Here is a 19488-nt window from a genome sequence, read left to right as displayed (position 1 = left end):
TGCTGCGCTGACTGAGCCGCCCCCGCTGCGGGGAAGGGGTATAAGGAAGCAGCGTTCTGTCAGAATTGTTTCTGGGTGCCCCACGGTTAGGGCTGGAAGCAGCACGGACAGCAGCCTCGCATAGGGAAGGCGGTAGAACACCTCTTTAGGTATTCTAGCACCTCTTAGGTGTTCATGCTGTGGACGGGTGTGCGCTCACCACAGTATGCGGCGGCCAAAAGAAGGAGCAGGTCACTGATTCGGCATTCCCACCCTCTCTGCTTTGAAGGAAGAGAGCAGGAAGAATATTTTTCTCCCTGGGTGATACAAACCAAACACAGGGCTTGCTCTGGCTTGGGAGGTGCTCAGCATCTTCAGGTCCCAGCAAGTCATGCATGCTCAGGGCTGCCTTTTTTGACCTGAGCAAGCAGAGGCACCCGGGGTGCCTTTCCTTCATGTTGTGCTACTTGAGGTTTCTGTTTTGTTTGCATGATGAGAAGCATGCCAAGCCTTGACGAGATCCAGCTGCAGTAGTGCACAGAAGCACAGACAGCCCATCTGGTCTTCACCCCAGCCCTCTCCCTGGGGCAGGCAGAGTGCTCCCATTCCATGGTGGGAACTCCTCTGTGTGCAGAGCTTGGTTTCTAATAGCCAGCACGTGCAGACTGGTGAGGTCCCCTGGTTTGTTTCTGAGGAACTTGAAGGAGAAGTAGAATGCATTGGTCATTTGACAGAATGAAGTTCTAGCATGCCATCTTTCAGTAGGCTTCATAAGGTGGAGCAATGGGTGAAGAGGCAGCCCAGTGTTAGAGTGATGGTGGTAAATAATATAATGGGGAGTATTTAGGAAACCCATAAACCACCCGTGCCCTTTGCAAGTAAGTCTATCTCCAGCTGTGAGTGTGATGCTGGGCTGAGGCTTGCAGCTCGGCAAGGCGCTGAATGGGGCTGTGAAAAGGAGCTCCCCCTGCCAGGGGCTCTCTCTGCCATAGCTTCCCGAGGACTACCAGGGCTGTGATATTTGCTCTGCTTCCTTTCAGCTGATGGCTAATCTCATACAGACCCCAACTAAATGGAACCTGCAGAACATCTTGCCCTCCTCAAACACCCACTGATGTTTGCTGCCTCAAGCATTGCCCACGGTCATTAGTGGTCCTTGGCTGTGGTTACAGCTGCCTCTGCCCTGTCTGTCTGGGCTCCGGCATGACCAGAGGTCACTGTTTCCACCCTCGGTTCTTCAGCTCAGGGCATCCCTCAAAGGCATGACAGAAGCAGGGACCGCTTCAAAGTTTGAGTGTGTGTGTGTTCTGCAATGCTGTGCTGATTTGTCCCTTGCTCATTAAAGAAAATAAATTGGTAGGCCTGGATTATTGCCTCAAATCCTCTCCCAGGAAAGAAGGACGGGAGCATAAAGTTTGTAGTTTGGCAGAGCACATGACTGCAAAGAGGATTATGCTTTGTGAAAAGCATTACATTCCTGCGCTGATAAAGGTGGGATTAGCTAGACCTGAAATTCGATGCATCTGTCTAGAGACAAACCTCCTGCAAAGCAGCTCTCAGGCAAGACCTGCTGGTGGACATGCCAAGAGGTTTGAGCCAGGTTCCAGTGCTGAGGCGCTTTCCCCTCCAGGCCATCCATCAACGTGTGTGGTGATGCCAGTCATGGCGGAACACTGCTGTCACTGCAGCAGAGCCCACACTCAGGGGGCTCCCAGGAGTAATGCTGAAATATAAGCCAGAAAGGGGCAGTCTGATTAGTTTCTCTCCATAGCATCTGTCTATTGTATCTCCTTTTCTGCTGCCAGAGGAGCTGCTGTGTGCCCCACTGTTCCAGCCTCGACCTGCCCTGACAGATACTAGCTGCAGGTGTTTTCTCTTCCCTCTCACAATATGTTTGACTGTGTGCTGAGCAGTTCCCCATTTCTATACCTGCCAGGAAAAAGAGAAGAGAGCTGTCATTCTGGAAACTCGGATGGTTTTGCACCAGTCAGCACTGGCAGTGAAATACCTTAAAATGAGAGCTCGTCAGATGCAACATGGTACCTGAGAGCAGCTGAGCACCCTCTACCTTGTGTTGGCTGCAGGCTTGGCGTGAGAGTGGCTGATGCCACCTCTTTTTGGCCTAGCACCTGTGTTGTTTGCAGAGCGGTGCCTGTGCTGCAGATGATGCCTAGCTCTGTGCTCACACTGCCCAGCTCGGCCAAAAGTTTTTGCAAGGAAGAGAGATAGCTAGAGCTGGGAAATGACCAAAGAGGGAGGGCGGTGTAGGACTGATGGCTGCTGACCTCTGATCCCTCATCCCAGGAAGATGCATCGTCTCTGTGTGCTTGACTTTAGCATGGCTCAGGCCCATAAAAATCAGGAGACATCGCTCTCCACCTGGAGGTTTCTGCTTCCCAAAGACCATGAGCATTTAAACTCTGAACTGGCTGCAGCAGACTTTTGTTTGAGCCCTGCTGCACCACGCCATAGGTGTCTGCGGCTTGCACCAAGCTCCTACGTGCTTCTGCCTGCTCTGCTCCCTGCTTGGCCTGGCTCCTGCCTGCTGTTCAGTGCAGGAGCCTCCATGCTTGTCCTGACACCTCATTGTAGCCCAGCTTCCATCAGGGCATTCCTCTTCCTTGCGTCTTGGCCCTGGTATGTTTGTCCCTCTTTCCTCTGAGCTTCTGATGGGCTTGTGAGTGCCTTGACTCAGACTCAAATGGCTCCACATTTCTTTGTGCAATATCCCATGATGTGACAGTGTCCCTCCTGCAGGATTAATGCTGAAACATGAGACCAAAATGTGGGAAGGAAAACACAGTTTCACTTCGGTTTTGCGTGGCTGACCCTCGTGTGACCAGCTGTCCTACACTTTGGAAAGGCATTTGAAAAGCAGAAGGAAAACAAGAGCATCAGAAATAAACAGGCTGGAAAGGATGACCAGTGCTTTGTGAGCATCTTATCAAAAACAACACTGGGAGATGACTTGAGCACTTTATGGCAAGAAATGCAGGGACTAACATGGCTTTTCAATCTGGAAGGGTTGGAAAAGCCAAGATCCAAGTGCTGGAGCGTGGTGCCAAGTTGTGGGAGATACGATGGCCCATGGGATGGGAGACAGCCAAAAAGCTCCTATGGGCTTTGTGTTCTGCAAAACAGGGGCACCCCAGGGTGCAGGGCCAAGCAGACAACAGGCACCTGGGGACAAATGAAAGGCTTTGATCTTCTGCACTGTGTGTCAGCTGCTTCCTCTGCATCAGAGCCACTGGGAGAAGTGGCAGTGCCAGCTTCCTCCTTCCTGGTGCAGATCTGAGCAACACATTGGCTGTGCTTTCTGCTCAACTCATGGGCTGCACCAGCTCCTGAAAGGGAGCTGGGACACCCAGGTTTTTGCAACCTTGGAATCACGCTGCAAACCCACTCCATGCCAGGGCTGGCAGGCATGGTTCCTGGGAAAGCCTGCCCTCCCTGCTACTGTCTACCCCAGCCACCAGTGCAATATCCAGTTATTTCACAATGCCATGAGTATCCCCTTGCTTGTGTTTTTGGCATTTGCTGCTGCCTTTCTCAACTGCCCTGACTTAAACAGGGGTGAGATATTTGGATCTGACCCTTGTAGGAAAAGCTGTTGTGCTACCTTGAAAGAGGTCACACCATCCTGCTCACTTCTGGCAATCCAGGCATGCAAAGCCATGCTTGGGAGCTCGGTTCTTCAGCTGCAGTCCCAGCATGTGCTGCCATGCTGCCTGAAGGAGGGGATCACGGCAGGCACTGGTACCTGGGAAAGGATCTGCTGCCTCTCCTGTAGCAAAGGGGCTGTGGGGGAGGCAAGGATGGGCCACGTGCAGCCAGGAAAATGTGCTTGAGAGAGTGGAAACATGCATGTAATTCTGAAAGCTGGCCACAGCTCCGTCTTCTCTTCAAAATAGCACCCTTGTTTGCTTCCTTCCTGAGGAAGCACCTGCATCTGGCCTGGCTCTCCGCATTGTCCGCATCTGCCAGATGGACAGGAGCCAGAAAGCACCGAGTACCTGGGGGAGAGACATGGGGTGAAGACGGTGCAGTCCCTTCTTCCTTGGAATGTGCAGACCTGGGGTATCCTGTGGTATCTCCTCTTTGGAGTCCTCCAGGGGTTGTTTTGCCTTCCTGCAGTGAGGAGGCTCATCTCTCCATCTCTCCAACCACACAAGGAGGGAAGTGAACGTGGTGATGCTCATTACCACTGCTCTGCTTGCCAGGGGTTGGACACAGAGGGCCAACAGAGATGTTCATGCTTGGACATTGTCACACTGAGATTAAAACAGGCTGGCTCTTCTAATGGGGCTTCCTTATTTGCAAAGACTGGGTTTCACCGGGATTTTAACCCCCAGGCCTCTGGGGACTCCTCTGTGCTCCTTGCACTACTGACCCTGCCTACAGGGAGCAGGGCTGGCAGTTATCCCTGCTTTATCCTTGCTCAGAGGAAGCAGGGAGATGAAGCGATTAGCAAAGAGCAAGGCTTCAGCATTGCTTCCTGCCTGACAGTTACATCTTTTGGCAAGATGCTGTCCGTCCCAGGTGCAGCCGAGGGGGACAGCAGCACCGCAAAAGGACAAGCCCTTGGCGTGCGCTGGGCTGATACGGCTCCTGCCAACAGGCAAAGCACTCAGGCAGCCCTGCGGCAGGCAGCTGGGGCTGATGGAGACGGAGCAGGGGCTGCTGTTGACCTGGAGCCTTCAGCGGCGCAGGGTCAGCCCGACAAAGCTCCTCTATATCAGCGGCTGCACCGCGGGACTGTGCTGCTTGTCGCTGCGCTGATAGCAGCTCTGCCCGGCGAGCCCGGCTGCTTTTATCTGGCGGTCAGGGCGGCTGCCGCTGCGGCAGGGGGGCTGCAGGGCTGGGGGCCGCAGACGGGTGTACAAACAAGCTCAGGATGTGAGCACAATAGCCAAAGACGGGCCTTTGGAAAGCAGGAGGACGCAGCGCGGCCACCCTGGGGCACATCAAAGGTCTGTCTTGCTCTGCACCGCCAAAAAAGTCTGTGGCGTTTGATGGCTACCTGCGGACCTGGCCCCGGCATCGGGTCACACAAGGGGAAGAGGGTTTGAGCAGTGGGAAGCGGAAAGGGAGAAGACAGCAGTGTGGAGAGGGACGACATAGGAGCTGCAACACAGTCCGGGGAGGTTCTGCCTCCAGATCGTGGGTCGCTCACAAGTTTCCTCCATCCCACTTTGTTCTGGTCCTTGCTGATCTGTATCTGCACAGTATACAGCCCCTCTCTTTCCTCCTTCAGTCCACCTCCAGGCAGGCATTTCAGGTCACTTTTGCAAAGTGCTTTGTGTGCAATTTTGTGAACACTTTTCTTGAATCAGCAATTCACACAGCTGGGGGCTGTTGGGGTTTTTGTCTTCCAGACTTGGTTTGAATTCTAATCAGCCAGGGATGCCATCCAAAATTTGTGGTGTTTTGTTTAGAAGCCCACATAGCCAGAAGGAAAGTGACTGTTGCCCAAAAGCCTTAGAAAGCTGAGCTCTGAATGATGCCTGGATGGAGTTGTGGAAGGACATGAAGACACTGTGAGATGGGCCTGCTTTCTAAGCTGGACATGTGCCTGCCCTGCGGGGACCTGCAGTACCTGCTGAACCTCACTAGCAGGATCAGTGGGAAGGCCTGGGAAGGGGCTGGAAAGTTTTGCCTCCGATTTGCTCCGCATTGCATGCACGTGCTGCCTTATCCTTTGGATAAAGGACAGCCCAAGCCTTCTCAGTGGGAACCACCCTCTGCGATAAGGGCACATGTTGGCTCAGATTAGGCTTGTCCACTGCTTTGTGTTTTTATAAAGTGCATTTATGGGCAAAAGAGCAGCCCAAAGCACAAAGGAAAAGAACAACATAAAGAAGAAGCCAGCACCATGCGCAGCATTGAAGGCTCTGCTTGGAAAAAGTATCCCCAAGGGGGCTGCATGATGGTTCTGCTCTTGGGAAGTGGCTGTACTCTGAAGGAGGTGGCCCCAGGCATCCTGGAGCAGCAGGCTAAGCCAGTACCTCCTCTCTGGGTTTCTGATTGCAGGGCTCTCCTGGTCTCGGTGGCTTTTCTGCTTTTGAAGCCATTGTCAGGGTAATTAAACCCTCCCAGGCAGATGCTGGAGCCATTGGCAAGCTGAGGCTTGGCTTTGTCCTGTCCACCTGCTGAAAATGCCTTGGTTTAGGGCAGATTAATGCCTCACAGCAATATATGAAGGCAATAAGGGGTCTTTAATTGGGGTGGGATTAGCACAGCAGGGCTGGACAGGGAGAGCAAGAGCTTTCTCTCTACCTACTAATTGTCCCTTTTCTGCACTTGGCAGCAGTTGTGGCACCTGCCCATGGCTGCCTGCGTGCCAGCTTTGTGCTACTGCGGCCCAGGCGATGCCATGTGCCTTGTAGGTTTATTTACGGAGCAGAGGGTGAGATGCAGTGTGCAAACCAGGGGACCTCTGGCAGCCAGAGGGCTGGGGATGCTTTTGGCACTCAGGTGCCTGGCATAGCCCTAAGCAGCTCGTGCCTTTCCCTTGGGCTGTTGTGGGGTCCCAGGGGCTGAGCTGAATTCCAGGGGCTGCAATTTGCAGCCAGACCCTTCCCTGGACACAGACAGGCAGCAGGCATGGGTAATTTAAATGTGAGCCTGGGTATCCTTTTCCCTGGGGCATGTGAAGCAGGGCAGCGCCTCAAGGGCAGATCTCCTGGGAGGTATGTGGCTGGAGAAAGGCCATGACTCTCCCAGCTCTGGGAATCAAGAGATAAGCAGCCTTGGCCAAGCTGCTGACCTTCCCATCCCTGCTGGTCTGCCCCATGACAGCCTTCTGCCCCAGGCAGGCACTTGTCCCCCCATGTCCCCTTCTGAGGGACAGGGTGCCAAAGGCAAATGTCCATGGTGGGCTATGCAGAGGCACAACCTTGCCTACCCCCTCCCTGTTTTGGCAGGCATCCTTTGGGATACACACATGGCAGAGCCAGGCCACTGCTCAGCTGGAAAAGCTGACTTTAAAAATGTCTGTGGTTTTGTCTCAATGTGGCCTGAAAGTTTAAGTCTTTCCTGTAGCTAAAAGAACTCCCTGGTCAAGTCAATGGAAACAATCTCTGCTCCTCCCTTACCCGCTTCCCCAGTGGAGAGCTGGCTGGTATTTGTTCTTAACTTCTGACTTTTAGTCATCCTTGGCTTGTATGGGAATGGCCAGCAGGGGCAGTTTCCAGCACCAGCCTTTCCTTTACCTCTGCTTGGCTCAATCTGTCCACAAGAACTGCCCTGGGAGCTGCAGCACCCGCCGTGCTGGTGCAGGCATCCGCCCTGGCTCCCTTCTCAGCTGGGTGCAGTTGTGGGTTGTGCTGGGTGTGATTACTCCTCTTTGGAGAAAGCGCTTTTCTTCGTCTGTGCACGACCCAGCATCTTTTACAGCTTCCTCCAGATGTGAATTCAGAGGTTTTATTTACTACCCCGTGATGCAAAACGGGCAAAGCAACATGTGGTTATGTGCACCTCTCTGGAGGAACTAGAGCTGCCACAGCCCTCCCTCCCCTCTTCCTCCTTGTTAATGGGATCCTGGGGGTAAAACTCCTTGTCCCTTCGATTTGTGCCCTAGCAGGGACTTGGGGGAAAAAGTGAGACCCAGGAGAGAGGTTTGTCCAGGGCTGTCAGCAAGCAAGAGCCGGTGATGCTGGGCCCCTGCCACCCAGCAGGGTGCTGTGCTTACAGGCGTGGATGCCAGCCAGGTGGGCAAAACCACATGCACCCACGCATTTATGTCTCAAGTATGGGCACACACACACATGTACATCCACATGTATGCCCCTGTCCATGCACACCCGACAGAGACTCTCACATGTCTGCCCACAGCTCCTGGGTATACCCACCCCTTCCCACCACACTGCCTGCTTGCCTACCAAAGCAAGAGGGAGTGGGCAGCTGAGCTGGAGCACTTGATTCAGCACCAGGGGAAGTGATGAGGGAAAAGGAGGAACTGTTTTTCTTGGTTCCGCTGAACTGCACTTTGGATGTTTTCCACCTCCCACCTGCGATGGGAGGCGGCATCACTGGGGGACAGCCTTGACCTGCTGAAGAAGACCATCAACGGCCGAAGGCTTTCCCGTGGCAATTGGGACCACTCACTGTGCCTCACCCACAGCCATTGTGGGTGTTCCTGTGGGGTGGCTGGAGGGTGTTGTGTAGCTGTGAGGGCTCAGGGCCATCAGGGAATGAGCACCCCCATTCCATAAACATACTGTGTCTCTACTGGCTTTCTGGGAAAATATTTGTAGTCTGAGGCAGGGCTTTTAAAAATCTCAGCATTTTCACCTGCGAGCTTCTTGCAGGAGGCAGACAAGTATGAAAATAAAGATCCCAACCAAAGCAAACGCCTGCAGCCCACACTTTACCTCGTCATTCCCCAAAAGCAAACATCAGCAGTGATGTGCAGCATTTTAGGTGGCCGCAGCAGAGAAGGCCCCTCTGTTTTTCAAACAAGGTGCCTTTTCATTCAGAGGTTGGCGGCGGCCCTCAGAAACCAGCGGCGTCTCACCGGGGCGCCTGCTGGAAATGCAGATGTTGCCTTACGGCAGCAAAACACCTCTTTGCATCCGAAGCCTGGGAGTGGGGAGGAAGCAGCGCCCGAGGGTGTTGACTACGGCATTTCCGCAGGATCCCCCAGCGGGGTTGGGGACCGCCGGCCGTTTGTTCATGCTCTTTGAAGGAGACAAAGCCCCCACCATGGCTTGGTCGTTTCCGCTCCGGCCAAGCGCGGCACCATCGGACGTGGGGCTGCTGGGAGGAAAAGCAAACAGAAGGGAGGCCAGAAGGACCGGGCAGAAGGAGGGGATGTTATCAGGTGCCCCATCTGCGAGACGCTGTTCAAAAGGGAGGAGAATGCTAGAGCCATCAAAGCTGTTCTGATGGCCTCGGTCCAGATGGAGAAGGGTTTGATGCAGATGCTGCCAGGCTTCTTCCCACTCACAGTGGGCTCCCCTTCCTCTCACATCAGGGGAGAGCACCCCTGCTCTCCTCTACTCTGGAAGACAGACCCTTGGAATGACAGCTATGGGCTCCTGGGCATTGCGAAAGGCAGCAGACTGCCCTGTGCATCCCCTTCAGTCACCTTTGGGGCTGGGGAGACCCTTGGGCAGGAGAAGCAGGGTCAGTCCCTTGGGAGCACTGGTTTGGAAGCGTGATTGAAGCTATAGCTCAGGCGATAAGGGTGAGCTGTCCCACTCGAGGGCACACCCATCCCAGCTCACTGCAGTTCATATAAGACCCTATACAGTGTATAAGGTCATATACATATTTATAGATGTGCGAGTATACATTATGTAAGGCTTTTCCATGAATATATGGTCAGTCTCAGAAATTTTGGGAAGGGGCATTTTGCTGACATAAATTGCGGAGTTGGGCTGCCTTGCAAGCAGGTTCCCTGAGGGATGGCCCCTCTAGACGCTCTAAAACAGATATGGTGATGCCCCTCATTGTGCCAACATCCCACTTCTATCCCCAGCCTGGCCCTGCAGCACAGGAGCCTGGTTAGGGTGGCAGCACCTGTGGGGACACCCAGACCTGCCTGGGGAACAGAGACAGGAGGGTCCCTGGGGCTATCACCAGGGCTGTGCACAGGAGCTGGCCCCATGGCCATGGCCGGGCAGAGTTTCTGAGAGTGGAGCTGTTGGGGAGCGGGGAATAGGGAGATTTTGGCCACTCACCCTCTGCACCACTTCTGCTTCTCATGAAGGTGGGAAGGGGGATGATGAAACATCCCAGACATGGCTTTTCCACGAAGTAGCGTGCTGTTCTGGTTAGTGAAAATCCCCAGCTCTCCCTCACACTCCCTCATGTGATGCATGCCTCTGTTCTCACCCCAACATCACTGCCATTAGTGCATCCCATTACCCATGGCTGGGAAGAGAGATGCAGTGGGAATGATCCTTGCCCCCTTGTGCTAGGAGAACGGGGATTCTTTCTGCCCAGGATGGGAGGCTGAGGCCAGCAGGACTCCAACCCCACTGAGCCCCTCCGAGGCTGGCTGTTCTCCTGGTGACCCTGCAGCAGGGGCTGGAGGCAGCCATGTGGCTCCAAGGGCAGCGTGTCCTCATCTGAAATGCCAGCTGGGTCTGTAAATAACACCTGGCATGAGGCTCTCCTGGCACCGGACTGAGGAGGCTGAGCCCTCTCTGCTGTTGTGCCCCGGGCTCCTTCCCCATTGTACAGATGGGGAAACTGAGGCACGGTGGGGTCCTTGACCCTGCCTTGCAGCGAGCCTGTGATGCAGCCCTATGGGTTTGCAGGGCTCTGGAAGGTGTTTTCCACTGGCAGACGGACTTCTCCCTGCTGGGAAGGGGAGGGTTTGAGGGTGGCTATTGTTGCCAGGGAGTCCACACATTTTGCCACCCTCTCGGGGGAACCAGGGCACCTTCCCCTGCCCATAGAAGAGGAGCTGCAGGGGCCTGGTGTCTTGCACCCCTGCAGTAGCCCCCCCACCCTCCTCACCCCCTGCTCCCTTCTGGCCATATCTCCCAGGGATGGTGGCTCCCACCTCCCCGGTTGCCTCCTGGGGCAATCTGTGGGGACCACGAGAGCCTTATCTGTGAGCCAGTCATGGGCAGGGCTTCCTGCCACCCCTATCAGTGGGGCAGCTCCTGAGCTGGGGCTGGGGGGAACCAGCCCCATCCTGGCTGTGTTGAGGCCAGGGCTGGAGGCATTGCATGGCCCTACACTGACTGCTGCAGGGGAGTGCTCAGGGTGCCTAGGACCCCTCTCTGACACTGCTGGATTTGGAAGGTTCTAGCCGAGGCTGTCGCACTGTGTGGCTGTGGGTAGTGGTGGGACATGTGCAAGTGGATGGTGCAGCAGCCTTGTGTGACCACCAAACTCTCAGCAGCAGTTTCCTCATTGTGATGATGCTTGCAGGAGTGGGGGGAAGAGCCCTGGGAAAGGCTTTCCTATCCCTGTCACAAGTCTAGTTGACCTCAATGTTTTGTTTATTTCTCTTGAGTAGTGCTCACCCTCCTGCTTCTAGCAGCTCGGTGGAGTGCTATTGGGATGCTAGCTGGGTGGGGATGCTGCCTCTCCCCTGAGCCCTTGGGGTGCGGGGTAGCAGGGTCATCTGTGGTTTTGCAGACTGTGGGCATCCCTGTGATGCCAAGCATCCCCCCTGCACCTCAGGGTCCCATTGCTTTCTGGCTGCTGGTGCAGCCTGGCACAGAGACCAAGCAGAGTGAAGGATGTCCCTTGGGAGAGGGAGCTCTCCATCCCACTGAGCAGGGTCTGTCCATCTGTGCGCTGGGACAGCAGTGACCACAGATCACCAAAAGCTCAGGGTGAAGATATTTATTGTTCAGTTGTTCGATGGACCAGAACCTGAGCTGGGTGTGAAGTTCTCACTCCTTGGCATTCCCGCTGTCTGCTGCAGCCCCAGGATCTGGGTGGGAAAGGAGAGCATAAGGAGGAACATATTTTGACTTCCTATTAGGGCTTTGAATGAGGGTTTTGCATCCCTGCCATGTCCTGTCTATAAGGAAAATGGTAATGGTCAGCTGGGAGCTCACTGTGCCTGCTGGAGTCAGCCCATCTGGCTATAACCGCAGGGAATTAGACATGGGTGGAAAACTGTCTAAAAACCACTCAAATATTTGCATTTCAAGCACTTTTCCAAGTTTTGGGGAACGCTGACGAAGCAGCAGTGTGGGCGATGCAGGCTGGCCAGGGGGATCCGTGTGGGGTTTTTGGGGCAGGATTTTAATGGTCAAACAGCTTTGGTTAAACTAAAACGGCAACTGAGCAAACAGGGAGATTCGGCAGTGCTGCCACTGCCCCTCTGCCGGCTCCTCAGGGCAAAACTGCCGCCCCACTGCCGAGGAGCCTTCAGACCACCCTTGCCCTGAGACGGGGAGTACATGGCTCTGGCCTCAGCACTCCCTTTTTCTTCTCAGTTGATGGTGTTTTGGGCATGAAAAGGGCATCTCATGCCTGGAACATCTCAGGGGTCTGGGGCTGGGGCTGAGGCTGAGGTTGAGCTGGTGGGGCTTGCCCGGAGTCTTTGTGGCTGTCCCATCCTATCCATGGGAGGGGATGCTTACCTGCTGTTTGGCTCCTGCCCATCCTGCCAGCTTTTGGCTGTAGTAGCAGCTGTGTGGAGAAAGGTGACTGGGGAAGGAGGGACTGCCCACCCTAAGCATGGACCGGGGCTGGAACAGGGGAGAAGGTGGGGGGACCTGGGGCTACCGCATCCCGCTGCATTTCCCCTCTCCACACCCAACTCTGACAGCTCCTGGGGCAGGTCAGAGCAAGCAAGTTGCAGGCACGTCCTGTCCTGCTGCTTCAGGGAGGATGCAAGGCCGTGGGCTGCAGGGGTGAGAGCCCAGTGTGTCCCTGGGGGACAGCTCTGTGCTGGTGACACCAGAGGGATGGTGACAGATGTGTCCTGGGCCCATATGGGGTGGGGCTGGGTGGGCTTGGGTACAGTGATGGGGCTGGGGGCTCGGTGCAGGTGGAGGGGGGTCGGTGCTGCCAGCTGCCACTGCTGCATCCAGCACCAAGGGGGGATGGAGAGGGGAGTGTGTGCAGTGCTGGAGGCCCCTGTGCATGTGTGTGCACGCATGGTGGGACCAACTCATGCAGAGCATTGATCTGTTGGGCTCTTCCCCACAGCTTGGGGTCCAGCCACGTCTTGTATCTCCTCCTGTGCTGGCGGGGTGCTCCATGCCCCGCAGCTGTACCTGGCATCTCAGTCTGTGCTGTGCTTGGGGGAAGCAGGAGACCCAGAGCTCAATCAGGTAGACAGTGATGAGGAGGGTCATCATCATGCTGGAGCAGTGAGTCAGGGACAACAGACGCAGGTATGCTGGGCAAGGGGACTACAGTGTCCCCCCATGCAGTGGGCACCCATGGGTGGTGCTGGCCCCAGGGCTATGTCCAGGGAGGGGAATAGGTTCCTGCACGTGACAGCCTGGGTGGTGCAGCACATGTACATACGTGCTAGGGCATGGCTCTGCCTCCCTGGGGCAAGGATACGTGCAGATCATTGCTGTGGCGATGGACCACAGGGCGATGAGCACCAAGCAGATGAGGCAGAACAGCAGGACTGCCGTGGTGTAGCCCACGGTGACCATCACAAACAGGCAGATGCAGCCAATACCGCAGGAGCTAACATGTTTCTTCAGCCATAGGCAATGCTGGTGAAACTGGTGCGGCACAGGGGTGTTAGCGGAGGTGGGGGGGGCCCATAGGCTCTGTGCACCCCACAGCTCTGGCTGCTCTCTGCACTGTGGTGCACGCGGGGGCTGTGTGTGCATGGAGGGGGTGTTGTGCTTGTGCAAGGCAGGGGTGAGCGTGTTTGTGTGTGCAAGGGATGTCTGAGGGCACAAGGCTGGGTGTGCAGCATGCAGGATGTATGGACAGGGGTATAGGGGAAACATGGAGAGCTGTGCGTGCTGTGCACATGGTGTAAGACTAGATGTAGGGTGCAGTGTGTAAGGGCTGCAGGGAGTAGGGCTGGGTGTGCAAGGTGTAATGTATAGGGATGGGTGTAGGGCTGAGCATGCAAGCTACAGGTAGGGTTTAGAGCATGCAGTGTGTCAGGTTAGGTGTGGGGACACAGTATATAGGGCAGGATGGGGTGGTATGTGGTGTGTAGGAACAGGTGTACAGGGTTTAGTTGTTAGGTTGAGGGATGGGGTGGGTAGAACCTGGTGTCCGCGGCACTTCAGGCATACACAGAGCCCCCAGGCTCCATGTCCCTCACCTCCATGGAGCAGTTGCAGTAGGGATAGCAGAGGATGTGTGGCCAGCAGTGCCGGTGGCACCCATGCAGACAGTGCTGTCTCGCTGTGCTGCAGAGCCCCTGCTTCAGCCTGTCCTCCCATTGCTGCAGGACACACATGGGGAGACTGTGTCCCCATGGGGCGACCCTGCCATGAGGCAGCCCCTGCTCCCCTGCCACCCCACCAGGCTGAAGGAGTCCTAGGTTGACTACGTGGGGCAGGACCAAGCTAGTGAGAAACAGGAGGAAGAGGATGGAAGTGTGATGTGCAGAGCCAGCTGTGGCACCTGCAAGAAAGAGTACATGGGGGCTGGGGCTAAGCCCTGGGGCTGCAGTGGCAGAGGTGGAGAAAGGGCAGAGTCTTGGGGTGCTCAGCCCCAGGGGCTGCTGGACAAGGGGTAGTGGGGAAGAGGATGCAGATCCAGGCTGTTTGAGCTGATGCCTGGTTCTAGCATCTTGAGGACACTGGAGTCAAACAGCAGCTCTGCTGCTCCACGTCCCCAGGAGGGTGTGGGATGACTTACAGGAGGAAGGCCAGTGAGCTCAGGTAGATGAGGGGTGCTGAATCAAAGCGGGGTGAGAAACTCCATGATGGGATGGGCAGCTGTGGAGCCCTGGCCTCACAGGATGCATGGCAACCACAGCAAAACATCACCCCATTCCATTCCCATGGCAACCACAGGATCCTCCTCCTCCCCCCACCCCATTCCCATGGCAACTGCAGCATCTCATGCCAGGGCACAGGGGACCCATTTGGGGTGCAGCTGCTACTCTGGCTTCATCAGGAGCTCACTGTCAGAAGGGCAAAGGGTTGGGGCTCTAAGGTCCGTGGGGGCCTAGTATAAACCAGCCCTCATTTTCCTTGGGGTGCTGGGAGGACATCAGGAGCCATGGACACCCCTGAGACCCATGAGGATGCAGGGATCCATCTAGGGCAAAGATACACTGCTCCCCAAGCCTCACGCCCCAGCTCCCCACGCAGTGTGCTCCCTCCGTCCTACATTGCCCTCCCAGACCCGGCCTGCTCCTGTCCCAGGGCCTGGGCGCTGATCCGGGCCAGCCCTGCCCTCTAGTGCCGTGGGACTGCTCTAAGCAGGGCTCAGCGCTGCAGAGCGCTGGGAGCTGAGCCATTGCCAACTGCTCACACCGACACAGGGCTGTGCGGGGCCCGGCAGGCTCCACCGCCCCGCACCATCACCTCCCGTCCGGCCACTGCTGCTGAGCGGACAGGCGGTGCATCCCGGATCCCATGTGGCACCATGAGCCCCTGTCCATGCGGACCGAGGGGGTGCACAGGCAGGGTCACCACAGCACGGGTGCCCGGTGTCCCGGGAACGCGCAGGCGCGCTGCCATGGGTGATGTCCGCGGGCCGCGGCACGCCGGGTCGATAACCGAGCGGCCGAGGGCACGGCAATGGGCGCGGGCAGCGGCGGAGGCAGCTGGTTAAACTGGAACGAGGCGCGGCGTCCTCCCCGCGGTCCCTGCCCTGGGACTCTGACCCCGAGGCAGGCGGTGCTGGGACGGAGCCGCGGAGGAGCAGAGCAGGATGGACACCGCCATGGAGCTGGCAGACGACCCGAGGTGGGTGCCGGGACCCCCGCGCCGCTTTGCGGCCTCACAAATCCAGCTTTTTTGGGGAGGATTTGGGTTATTCCCTCTATAAAGGAAGGGAGGTGCTTGTGGTGAGGCGGGCCAGCCAGGGGACCGCGGGGACCCCGCGGGGCTGGGTCCATGCAGCTCTCCCCTTTCTCCCCGCAGGTTCCCCCGCCCACTGGTGGAGATGCTGATGAGGAACTTCAGCGTGCCGGCAGCATGCTTCTCCCTGCCTCCCACCTCCCGGCACCTGCTGCAGCGTGGGTCTGGGGATGGGGGGGAACCCTCCTTTTGCCACTGGCAGAGCAGGGCAGGGAAGAAGGAAACAGGGTGGATGTGGACAGTGCAGGGAGGGAGCAGCCCTGAGGAAGGGGGAGGCAGCAGGGTGCTGCCAGGGCCTCAGCCTCCCACCCCATAGCCCTGCCTGCAAGGATGGGGGCAGCGCCAGGGCAGGAGACGTGGGAGCAGTGGGGCAGAAGCACCAGCTCCAGCATGGCCAGAAGGATGCAGCAAGGGGTTTCCCAAACCTGGTCATGTGGCAGTGGTGACCCCAGGGGGGACTGGAGGGGACAGAGCTGATTTCTCATCCCTCCCCTGCAGAGCTGGACATGGCCCAACTCGCCATCATGGGTCTTGCCACCATCATGACACTGCTGTCAGTCGCGATCTTTGTGGAAGAGGTTTTCTACCTCATCCGCAAGATCCGCTGCCCCATCAAGATGAAGACCCTCTGCTGGAGCAGCTCAGCCCCTACGGTGAGCTGAGGAGCGAGAGCAGTGGGGACATCACTCAGGGGGCCAGGGCCACCCAAGGGCTGCCGGCCCACAGGAGTGGGGAGCAGCAGTGTGCCAAGCTTGTGTCTGCCCCAGGTTGTGTCTGTGGTCAGCTGCTTCGGGTTGTGGATCCCACGCTCCATGATGGTGGTGGAGATGGCTACCACAGCGTGAGTATCACCTATCCCAGAGCTACTTGGCCTCCCCACGGGGCTTGACCTGCCTTCCTCCTCCTCCTTCACAGGTACTTTGCTGTCTGCTTCTACCTCCTGATGCTGGTCATGGTCGAGGGCTTCGGGGGGAAGGAGGCAGTGCTCAGCACCCTGAAGGATGTGCCCATGGTTGTCAGCACTGGGCCCTGCTGCTGCTGCTGCCCCTGCCTGCCCCGAATCACCATGAGCAGGTGAGGGAGAGCTGGGGTAACCCCCTGCCCCTGGGGAGGGCTGTCACACCCCTCTACTGCTGGGGTGAAAGAGAAGCCCCTGGGCCAGGGCTTGGGGACCTCAGGGTGCTAATGGTCTCTCTTGCTGTGCCAGGAGAAAGCTTAAGCTGCTGATGCTGGGGACTTTCCAGTATGCCTTCTGCAGGGCAGTTGGTGTCTTCCTGGGGCTGGTGCTGGCCACGGATGGGAACTACAACCCTGCTGATGTGAGTGCCAGGGCACAGAGGCAGGCAGGGTGACACACTGATGGAGAGCCTCCACCAGCCCTTGCCTTGCCCAGCAGCTCTTTCAGCCCACGTGTGTTTCTGTGTGTCTCCTCCTAGATCTCAGCGGAGAGCGTGGCCCTCTGGATCAACACCGTGGTCGGTGCCTCCACACTCTTCGGGCTGTGGGCCCTGGGCATCCTCTTCCGGCAGGCCCGGCTGCACCTTACTGAGCAGAACATCAAGGCCAAGTTTGCCTGCTTCCAGGTAAGCTCCCATCCTGCCTGGCTCCACGCAAGCATGAAGGGGTTAGGGCGGAGATGGGGCAGGCTGTTGGAGAGTGGGGAAGGTGAAGGGCAGCAGCCTTGCAGTGGTGCAGCCTGCACCACCTCATGTGTTGGTGGTTGTAGATCCTCCTCCTCCTGACGGCACTGCAGCCCGCCATCTTCAGCATCCTGGCCAACAATGGCAGCATTGCCTGCTCGCCGCCCTTCTCCTCCAAGGCCAGATCGCAGCGTAAGTTGGGAGATTGGGGAGCAGTGGTACGTGCTCCTGGTTGAGCCCCTCCATTGCACATGGGGAATGGACATGGTGGATGAAGGCAGCTTCAAACAACCCTTCTCCTTTTCCAGAGATGAACGCGCAGCTGCTGATCCCGCAAACCTTCATCTTGGCAGTGGTGACGCGGATATACTACCGCAAACAGGATGACAAGCCGGGCTATCAGCCTGTCAGCTTCACACCCACAGGCACCAGCACCAAGGCGTGAGCAGGAGGGAGCAACTGGGGTGCCAAGGGGCAGAATGAGGCAAGGGGCTGTTCTGCCTGTACAACCATCTCCTCCTCCTCCAACTTTGGGGAGCTACTACCAGCATAGGAGGCAGAGGGGAGAAGAACATCTTGGCATGGGATGAAACGGTTCAAAACCTGAAAGCCATGAGCCAAAGGGATCTGTGAAGCCACCTCCAGCCTGGGGGTCTCTTATCTGGCACTGAATAAAGATAAGTTTGTACCCGAGGCTTGTGCTGGTGACTGGGCTCAGATTGTCTCCTGCCCAGCCTGGGTGGGAGATGACTCCACACAGAGAGAAGACAATGGAGCCCAGACCAGCACAGTCATGGCACAGGGCTGTCACAGTGTGCTCAACACCTGTCTGTAACACTGACCTCTGGGTGCTGCTCGCTGGGGTCCAAGGCAATGCCAGGGCAGCAACATTTTCTCCTGAGACCTCTAGTTGGGTCTGGCCTGTTCCTTGAGAGCACAGTGGAAGCATCCACATCTGCCAGCCTGGGGCCAGGCAAAAGGAAGAAGCCTTGAAGCACCTTTGTAATACAGGCTATTAGTTAATGCTACCTTAACCAGCCTTGTCCAGGATGTGCTTCGGTAGCCGTAACTGCTCTACACTTAGAACAGAGGTGGAGGTGGACATCAGGAGGAATGATGGCTCGCAGAAACCACTAGGTAATCTTTTGACCTGCAATGAAGAACCTTCTCACTCAAACCATTGCTTAACATGGCAGGTGAGGAGGTCACAACAGGAGCTGGCCGTGTTAGGATGGCAGAAGGGATCTAGCACACAGTGAGTAAAATGACTTGGCATTTATTTGGCTAAACATAAAAGCCAAACGCCCAACTCAAGAACAAGACAGTAAGATACATAGTGTGCACAGAGGTCCATACAGAGAAACCACCACAGCAAACACTGACTGGGAAGAACCAGCTTAAAGCAACTGCTGCTGCGAGGCTGAGGTGACAGCAGGACTGGGTGATGCAGCATGGTCAGAGGTGACAGCGGGACTTGGTCAAGCAGCATAGCTGGAAGTGGGCAGCAGATGCCAGATCATCTGTACTAAGACCAGAGCCTGCTGCAAGGCACCACCAAAGCTTCCCCTGAATTGCATCCTGGTGTCCTCCCACTGTAATACCTCTGGCCAGAGCAACCCCTTGGGGAAGCAGTCAAAAAGCCCAAGCTCTCAACTTTTTATTTAATCGATTCATTTTGGGGAAAAAGCAGGTTTTGTGTGCCATGAAAAGGGGGGAAAAGTTACTCAGAGCTTTTCGCAGGTGGCTGTGTTCAATGGAAAACTGCTCAGCTGTAAGATGCGCTGGTGTTTTGTTACAAGATTGCCAAATTTGACAGTCTTCAGGCAACAGTACATGGCCTTTACCAACACAGCTTTCTAGGCATCAGAAGCACTGGGACCAAGCAATCTCATGGCTTTGCCAAGAAGCAACACATAGGGAAGAGCAAAATATGGGACTCGTTTCCCTCGATCAGACAACCAGACCCAGCTCCTTACCTGAGGCAGGTAGGAAACCCAGCCCACACCTTTAAACCAGGGAGTCCTTGGCAGCAAGAAGCTCACCCTGAGGCCCAGGGGCAAAACATGGGGTCAGTCCCACTAAAGTCACCACTACTGCCAGGTGTACCTGGTGCTCTAGCACCTGCCTCTGGTTACAAGAGCCAGACTGCACAATAAAGTCCTCCATAAAATGCGCAAAATCATTTCAGTACAGGTGTGTTTCATACTTTCCTGAGAGGTTAAAGACCTTCTACAACTCTAAGCATTATGCTGTTAAAGTGCCATGCTCTTCATTTCTTGCTTCTACCAGCATCCTTGGCACCTTCCAGCTTTGCCCTGCTGCTGCCACTATTCTTTGCCATCAGAAAATCCTCTCCCAGGGGCTGGCTGCTGGTGCCAACAGCCTCACGCCCAGATCTGTACAGGAACTGAGGCAGGGCTGTCTTGCAGAAGTTA

The 19488-nt window shown here is 56.3% G+C and overlaps 1 protein-coding gene across 1 annotated transcript; it reads left to right on the top strand.

Moving 5' to 3' along the window:
- Positions 1-15258: 15258 nt before the first annotated feature.
- Positions 15259-17643, top strand: SLC51A (solute carrier family 51 member A). Its single transcript, XM_080623481.1, has 9 exons — positions 15259-15299; positions 15477-15571; positions 15912-16066; positions 16181-16254; positions 16329-16487; positions 16621-16732; positions 16850-16996; positions 17140-17245; positions 17362-17643. The coding sequence occupies exons 1-9, from the start codon at positions 15265-15267 to the stop codon at positions 17496-17498; spliced, it is 1020 nt and encodes a 339-aa protein (XP_080479607.1). The 5' UTR covers positions 15259-15264; the 3' UTR covers positions 17499-17643.
- Positions 17644-19488: the final 1845 nt, after the last annotated feature.

The sequence above is a fragment of the Psittacula echo genome (genome assembly GCF_963264785.1).
Source record: "Psittacula echo genome assembly, chromosome: 7".
In the NCBI taxonomy this organism is placed as follows: Eukaryota; Metazoa; Chordata; class Aves; order Psittaciformes; family Psittacidae; genus Psittacula; species Psittacula echo.
The sequence above is the reverse complement of the archived record's forward strand: the minus strand, read 5'-3'. Positions and strand labels throughout refer to the sequence as shown.